Genomic DNA, 8,410 nt, shown 5'->3' on the forward strand with positions numbered 1-8,410 from the left:
ATCACAAAGAGTGGTGTGAAGAAGGGCAAATTGAATATAAGGAGCAAATGTTATTAATGTTCTCAAAAAAAAAAAAAATAGTAATTTTTGTAGGTATTTAACATTTAGGGTTTATTAAAAAAAAAAAAAAAAACTTTATGAGTTGTTGAGTGTTGTGTTGTGACGAGACAACTAGCACGGTCTACGCCTCTACACGGTGAAAAGGGTTAGATATAAAGATCCCGTAAAAGCTTTGAAGTCTTTCATTGATATTTATATTTATATATATATATATATATGTATATATATTCTTTCTCCTCGTTTCTCGCTCTGTGTAGTGTCAAACTTCTCTCCATTGTCTCTCTCTCTCAGCTCTGACATTCCTTCTGGTAATCTCTCTACTCTGCACTTTTCATTTTTCTAAATCAAATCCATTTTCTTGATCCAATCCTAAACTATACTTCCAATTTCCCCTCCTTTATATAATATTAATACTAAAAATAGTTGTTTTCCTTTCCTTTCCTCCATTATTTGTGGGTGTAGATAAACATAAAAAGCAATGTTCAGAAGCGTCTCTTTGCTTTCCAAGCTCCGCTCTCGTCTTGTATGTATTCCTTTTTTAGCTATCAACAATTTACTCTGATTTCTTTTTTTTACTCTAGGGGAAACAAATATATATATATATATATATATATTGAATAATAAAATGTTGTGATGGATTGATTGCAGGGGCAGCAGCCAAGTCTCAAAGATTCAGTCAGATGGCTTCAAATACAGTCCTCCTCCTCTGATCTTGTATTCTCTCTTTTCATTTCATTCTCTATACAATTCACTGCACCAAACCAAACCCATTTCTCAAATTTATATGCCACATATCACATCACTGGTATATAGGGTCACATTGTGAGTTCAACGCCTACTACATGCTTGTGTGTGTGACTTTACCAATAAAAAAAGATTTGATTTTTACAGCTTTTAATTCTATTTTCATACAATTTATGTATGTTTAACTACTCTATATATGACAACTGCTATAACTTGTACTTATTATGTACATGCCTGTGTATCAAAGTGCTCAACTTTTTGTACCATACCTCAAGGGTTGTTGTTGATTAAAGTTATTATCCAAATATTTTGGAAGAAGAAAGTGCCTTTTGAGCTGGAGCTCATTGGCTGTTATTGATTTACAATTACTCGTGTTTGGGAATTATAGCTTATTTTTTAATGCCATTTCTTCCATAAGTAACCTCGCTCATGCTAGTCTTTTTTTTTTTTTTTTTTCCTCTGTGCAGGACCTACGTTCTCAGCTGGAGGAGTTGATTCCTGAGCAACAGGCATGCGTTACCAATTTTTAATTTTGATTCCTTTTTCCTCCTTGCTCGTGCAATTAAGTTATTATTATTATTATTTTTAAATTATTGTAGTGTGATTTGAAATTGCAATACAAAACTGGCACAACATGTGTATCCGTTTTTTGCATTCTTTGGGTATTTTGGAAAATGGGTGCGCATTTGATTAAAGAGCTAGTTTAGACTCCCTTACCCTCTTTCTATTTCATAGAGTAGGTTGTTAAGGAATGTTTTGAGCCAAGGAGTCAACATGTATCTAACAAAAATTTTGATTAGAAGTTCATTCTCTATTTTGTGATTTTATTTGGTTACAGGAGCGCTTGAAGAAACTTAAGGCAGAACATGGAAAAGTGCAGCTTGGGAATATCACTGTTGATATGGTAAATATGCTTTTGTGATATTTGTGTTCATTTTACCATTCTTATCTAGTGTCTATGGCAGAAGTGAGCTATAACAGTTTCTTTCTTTCATTGTAAAGAACTTAAAAATCTCAAGAGTAACATAAAATTATGTTTTGCAACTTCTCACTGAATTATCTGTTTATCATGATTGGGTAGGTTCTTGGTGGAATGAGAGGAATGACTGGTTTACTCTGGCAAACTTCACTACTTGACCCAGATGAGGTATACATTTCAAATATTAAATCTTGGTATCTTTTTTTTGCTTGAATTTGATGGTTAGTTGAGAAGTTATTGGGAAATTTCATAAGTTCTGTCTGTCATAGATCTGAAAGGTAGGCTTTTAATTTTACAGGGAATTCGCTTTAGAGGTCTGTCTATCCCTGAATGCCAGAAAGTATTACCAGCTGCAAAGCCTGAAGGAGAACCTTTGCCTGAGGGTCTTCTTTGGCTTCTTTTGACAGGAAAGGTATGTTGTTCTTGTGTTTGATTTGAGACAAAAAGCCATTGTATGATATTTTTAGAATGTAATCAAAATAAGAAAATAGATGAAGTTACGTATAACTTGAACTAAGGCTTAATATATATCTGAAACCTTTTCTTGTATCTGCTCACCTTATATGTGTGGTCTCAAGCCAAATGACTTCATACTCTTAAATTGCAAGTTTGGACACAATACTCATTGCCTATGCCCTGAAACCTTCTTTTGCCTTTGTCTTTTTAGAGGTTTTCGTATACTTAAACATCCTTTGTACCTCAGGTACCAAGCAAAGAGCAAGTAGATGCATTATCCAAGGAGTTGAGAAGTCGTGCAGTCATCCCAGGTTCTGTAGTGGACTTTCTTATTATATCTACATAAAAAAGCAAATGTTTATAACTGAATTAATACCGATAGTTCAATAATGTGTTCCATTCTCGTTGCTTAATAAGTCAATTGCAAGTAGTCTGGATGAGATTTTATATAGTAGAGTGTATTTGTATTATTGTTCATCTCCATCACAATCAAAATACCATATTCTTATTCATTAACTTTTAATTGAATGTATTTGATTTTCTTTTCTTTTTGTTTTTTAAGTGAATATTTAGAAAGAATAATTTTTAGTTTTATGACAACCCTTTGGGCTTATCATTTCTGGTTGCAGATTTTGTGTACAAGGCCATCGATGCTCTACCTGTTACAGCTCATCCAATGACTCAATTTGCAACAGGTGTTATGGCCCTCCAGGTTGGTAAATGGACTTCTGGATGTACACTATTGTTTAATTAATACACCTTTTATTCTTCCCCTATTTGGTTCTTTTGCGAGCCAGTCTTCTTCGTCAATTTGAATTTGCATTACTGTAATCATTTGGTTTCGTTCTTGTTGTTGCAACATCGTAGGAGTTTGTCTGAGTTCTATACAGTAAAATCTTAGGGATCACAACTCAATAGAATGTTTGGTCTCCTCCTCATCTATAGAATCTTTTATGCATCTTTTCTTCATATTGTTTCCAAAAATAGTACTTTGAAAGCCATTCTTTACCGTCCTTTTATCAAAGAGAGTCTATATAGACCAATTTAATCACTCTTGAATTTCGGTTAAAAAGGATGACACTCCAAAACCATTGTCGTGTCCTGTGTCCATGCTTTTTAGATTTAGAGTAATCAACTAAAAATTATTTTGAGAGTTCCATTGAACATTGATGTGCTTTTATTTTGCTTGATCTTAGTAATCCACCCTGGTGAAGACCAATTTTCTCACCTTAGATGTCTTTGTGTGGAGCTGTTACTCAATCAATGCTTCTTGGGGTTCTTATTAATTACCTGCATATGTTTTTGTTTTTCCACAGTTTAATTATTTTGGAGATCTTATTTTCTTCTCCTTACATCTTGTTATAAAGGCACCTTGTATTAAAAAATATTTCTTGTGCTCTTAAATGAAGCAATGAGAAGCTAAATTATTAAACTAGGAAGTGAGCCAAGTGACACATTGAGTTAACAATACTTTTGGTTGGTTTTATTGATTTTCTGAAAGTAGATGATATACTTACAATTATTGAATGACCTGATATTGTCCTTCAGGTTCACAGTGAATTCCAGAAGGCATACGAGAAGGGGATTCATAAATCTAAGTAAGGCTCTTTTAAGTGCGTATGTTTTTCTAATTTGACCTATTAATTTACTAAGCTTGTATATACTTTGTCTTTAGGTACTGGGAACCAACATATGAGGACTCTCTTAATTTGATTGCTCGAGTGCCATTAGTGGCTGCTTATGTCTACCGCAGGTAAGCAAGGATATTATTTTTCATTGATTATCAAAATTTGGTGTAATTGCATTTTGGACTGGATCTGGAATGAGGTAAACTTGATGTTATAAAAGCTTTTATAAATGTTAAATGTAAGGATGGTCCCTTCTGGTGTACAAATAGACATAATTTCCTTTTGTAATTTATTATTTAAAAAAAAAAAATGTTAAATGCAAGGATAGGTGCCCACTCATGCAGCAAGCCCTGGTTGCTTGCTGCTGTTATGACATATTGGCATCAGTCCATGGCTGCCCACGCTCGCAACAAGCCATGGGTGCTTGCTGCTGACATAGCCTGCTGGCCACAGCCCATGCATGCAGCAAGCCAGGGCTGCATGCTGCTGGCAGCAGCCCATGGTTGCCTGCTGCCACGGACAAAATATCTGTAATTTTCTTTGCCATTGAAGTGAACTTGGCCTGTCTATGGGCAAAACATAGTTGACTTTTTGACATGGTCTCCACCCCCAACCCACAGGCAGAGGTCCATATCTGACCATATCTCTACTGACTCCTTACATGATATTGTTTTTGGATGGTCTTGAATCATTTTTGGATTTATTTTCTTTCCTATTTGTTGAAGGATATACAAAGATGGCCAAGTTATACCACTCGATGACTCACTGGATTATGGTGCAAATTTCTCACATATGTTGGGATTTGATAGTCCCAAAATGCTAGAGCTTATGAGACTTTATGTCACCATCCACAGGTTTGTGTGTGTGTGTGTGTGTGTGTGTGATGTGTTGATGAAGAATTAAAAAAAAAATTATAATGGAAGGGAAACCTCATGTACACAGGATGTGTAAACGAAGGTCTCCTAACTATTTTATATAATATTCACTTCTGAACGCAAAACATATTGGTACATAGACAATGGTGTGACTGAACTTGTTATTCAATATTGTGTTTACAGTGATCATGAAGGTGGAAATGTTAGTGCTCACACTGGCCACCTTGTAAGTTACCTTGGTTTTCTTCTAAGCATTTTAATTAATTAATTAATTAATTAATTAATTAATTTTTTCCTTAATCACAAGTTATGCAATAAGAATCCTAAAATATATGTAACAGTGCTAAAATTTATGAATGTTTAATTGATATTATGACATTTCATTTGTTTTTCTTTTTTCATCATAAACTTTTTGTACAGCTAAATGCTGATGTTCAGTTGATGTCCTACTGAATTCAGGTTGCCAGTGCACTTTCAGATCCTTATCTTTCATTTGCTGCTGCATTAAATGGTTTGGCTGGACCACTCCATGGTTTGGCTAATCAGGTGTGAATCTTCTGTTGTGATATTATCTGTTATTCTAGAAAAAACTGTTATAAGTTTCCCCTTCCCCACCCTTCTTTTAATATTTGTGTTGGTGTTTATTGTATAAAGTGATGTATAATTGTACATAAAGCTTAATGCAGGTTACTCTTTGCTGTTGATGAACATTTATAAATGCTTAGCTGCTTGATTGTTCTTTTGCTTATCTCCTCATAATTATCAGTGCCTTGTATACTCTAGTTTCTAAGAAGTTATCTGTTCTCTTATGAGGGATTGCTATTTTAGGCACCTTCCCTTTTTTGTTTCGTACTTTCTTGACTTTTTTTCAATTTTAGATACAAAGAGTTAGGAAAAAACTTTAAAATTACTATCTAAATGAATTTTTAGGGAAAACTTCAAGTTTGTAGCCAAAACTTGTTCTATGTTTCTAAATTTGTTGTCATGGTGATACGTCTTCTTATCTGCTTGCAGATGATTTTTGTTGTTTTTCTGTCTCTGATTTCCTTGATACTGTGATTGCAGGAGGTTCTGATTTGGATCAAATCTGTTGTTGATGAGTGTGGAGAGAGCATAACCGTAGATCAGTTGAAAGAATATGTCTGGAAAACTTTAAAAGGTGGCAAGGTTAGTATTGTCTTGAAGCTATCACATCTTAGTGTGGAGGTTTAATTTAGCTGAGTGGTTTGAAGTCTGCTTGACCTTGAGAGCACTTGCTTATCTCGTTTGACTCTTGACAATGGGACAACATGCATTTGGTTCCTTTCACTTATGTATTGTAATTCTGGTTAACATTCTATTCAGCTCTTCCAAAACCAGTCTAACATACAGTTTAATTTGAATATGAAGTACAGTTCTTGTTACTTCTCTCATTTAATTTCAGGCCATTTAGGCCTCTAGGCATGATACGGCTTATTGAGTTATTTCCCTGGTAGTTCTTTTAACCACTATTAATATTTATTTGATCCCTATCTTTTATTTCAAAATATATATATATATATATATATATTTATATATATATTTATTTGATCCCTCTTCAAATGTCGTGTCTATTAGTTCAATGCAAAAGCCAATTGACCACATTTAAAGCCAGAGAACACCTCTTTATTCTTTTAACTTTCTACCTTGTTATTCATGCAGTCAGTTTCTTTTCCATATCTTATCATCTTGTTCCTCTTTGAATAATTTCTTTGCTCTCTGCTTTTCTGTTTATGCTGACTTTGGGAAGTTGCAGTACTGAATTTGCTTGCAACTTGAGGTCTTAATATATTTTATTTAGTTTTTCTTCTGAGTTCTGACTTCCTTAACTCCAAATCATCACTTTCCCCATTTTAAATTATTATTTCTATTGGAAGCCTTGGCCTGACAAATTGTTGAATTTTAGTCTCTAGTTCATGTTGTTTCTATTCTGAATTTGCAGGTTGTCCCTGGATTTGGGCATGGAGTTTTGCGTAAGACAGATCCAAGATACACATGTCAAAGAGAGTTTGCATTGAAGCACTTGCCTGATGATCCACTGTTCCAGCTGGTTATCCCTCATGCCTTAATTATAGAACCTTGACATTAACAAGGGTGTGCCATTTTATGGCACACTGCATTTTATTTGGTAATTTTCTTCATGAGCTAATCTAATGTGTTAATCACAGGTTTCCAAGCTTTATGAAGTTGTCCCTCCCATTCTTACCGAACTAGGCAAGGTATAGTCATCGAGTGACCCTTATGTTGCTGAAACTCAGATCATTTACATTGTTATATGTGTCTTTCACATGATATTGAAGTGGAAATAGTCTCTAGAGTAGACGCATTAGAAGGTTCTATAACATGGTCCTTGTTGCTGTAATGTGGATGAGATTCAAGATTAGCTGCATGGTTCTCCACGTTTATGTTTCTATCATGTCTCCCCTATTAAAATTTAGAGTGATTCTTTTCCCACCCCACCTATAATTTTGCTGGGAAATTTGGAGCTTTAACCTCCCACCACATGCTAAATTAGAAAATTTTCCTCAAAGATCTGTCTATATTCTGGTTTCATCCAATTAACTTATAAATAAAGCCAAATGATAGGGATATAAAGCTGACTGTTTTTGGGGTTTTGGAATTGTTGTAGGTTAAAAACCCATGGCCCAACGTTGATGCTCATAGTGGGGTGCTGCTGAACCATTTTGGTTTAACTGAAGCAAGGTATGATATTTCATTTACATCTGAACTACCGGTGATTATTCTTCATTTGGACATTCTATGACTATTAGAGTGGGAGAGATGATTATAATTTTTAATTCGGTGGACAGATATTTTACCGTCCTTTTCGGTGTGTCAAGAAGTATTGGTATCTGCTCTCAGGTTATATTTTTCACCTACTTTTATTTGCAGTTATTCTCTGATGCAGCTCTTTTATGAGTTTATTTGAATTGTATTTTCTCTTTTGTTGTTCAGCTGATATGGGACCGAGCTCTTGGACTGCCACTAGAGAGGCCAAAAAGTGTTACAATGGAATGGCTTGAAAATTATTGCAAGAAAGCAGCTTGATCTTGAAAATTGGTGGGAGTGTGCATCAATTACTCTGTAATAATGTCTTCAACAAAATTGGGTTTTGGAACACACAGATGCAAGGGATGCAATTGTGAGATCTGATTGTTCTGTCAGATTAAAACAGGCATTATTAGCCTTTTTTTAGAAATTTGAGTAACCATTTTTCAAATTTTGAGTTAGAGCTTGATTTGATTTGAGTTTGTATGGTAACATTATTTAAGTGAAACTAGTAGACAAATTACTGTCTATTAATAAAAGGTATAGAAAAATGATAACCGCCCAACAGGATTAGACTGTAGTGGGAATTTGATTACAGGTATTTTCTGTGATGATATATGACAGAGAGACTGTCTATTATATATATATATATATATATATATATATATATATATATATTTTACTACTACCACTACTAGTTTTCTTGTCAAATTAAGATTGCGTTTGCGCCACTTATTATATTTCACACATTGGCAGTGATAAATGAAGCCCATAATAAATAACATAAGAATAAATCTTCTTGACACAGACAGAGAAGTAATTTTCCCACCCTTTTTTAAAAATTAAGTAGCACAATAATATATACATTTGGCCTGTGCTAA

General features: G+C 34.2%; 1 protein-coding gene across 1 annotated transcript; it reads left to right on the forward strand.

Annotated features, from left to right (window-relative positions):
• Positions 1–261: 261 nt before the first annotated feature.
• Positions 262–8,124, forward strand: LOC126724159 (citrate synthase, mitochondrial). Its single transcript, XM_050428502.1, has 20 exons — positions 262–368; positions 523–583; positions 709–774; positions 1,272–1,313; positions 1,643–1,708; positions 1,886–1,951; positions 2,082–2,195; positions 2,487–2,550; positions 2,869–2,951; positions 3,788–3,837; positions 3,915–3,992; positions 4,593–4,721; positions 4,926–4,968; positions 5,202–5,288; positions 5,808–5,909; positions 6,703–6,810; positions 6,929–6,979; positions 7,390–7,463; positions 7,571–7,622; positions 7,716–8,124. The coding sequence occupies exons 2-20, from the start codon at positions 539–541 to the stop codon at positions 7,806–7,808; spliced, it is 1,413 nt and encodes a 470-aa protein (XP_050284459.1). The 5' UTR covers positions 262–368; positions 523–538; the 3' UTR covers positions 7,809–8,124.
• The last annotated feature ends 286 nt before the right edge of the window (positions 8,125–8,410 follow it).

Source organism: Quercus robur, chromosome 4, assembly GCF_932294415.1.
Source record: "Quercus robur chromosome 4, dhQueRobu3.1, whole genome shotgun sequence".
Classification (NCBI taxonomy): domain Eukaryota; kingdom Viridiplantae; phylum Streptophyta; class Magnoliopsida; order Fagales; family Fagaceae; genus Quercus; species Quercus robur.

Coding starts and splice junctions, on each gene's coding strand:
- LOC126724159 (XM_050428502.1), top strand. CDS start 539: ATGTTCAGAAGCGTCTCTTTGCTTTCCAAGCTCCGCTCTCGTCTT. Junction 1,314..1,642: donor AGTTGATTCCTGAGCAACAG/GCATGCGTTACC, acceptor ATTTGGTTACAG/GAGCGCTTGAAGAAACTTAA. Junction 7,464..7,570: donor TTTGGTTTAACTGAAGCAAG/GTATGATATTTC, acceptor TTCGGTGGACAG/ATATTTTACCGTCCTTTTCG.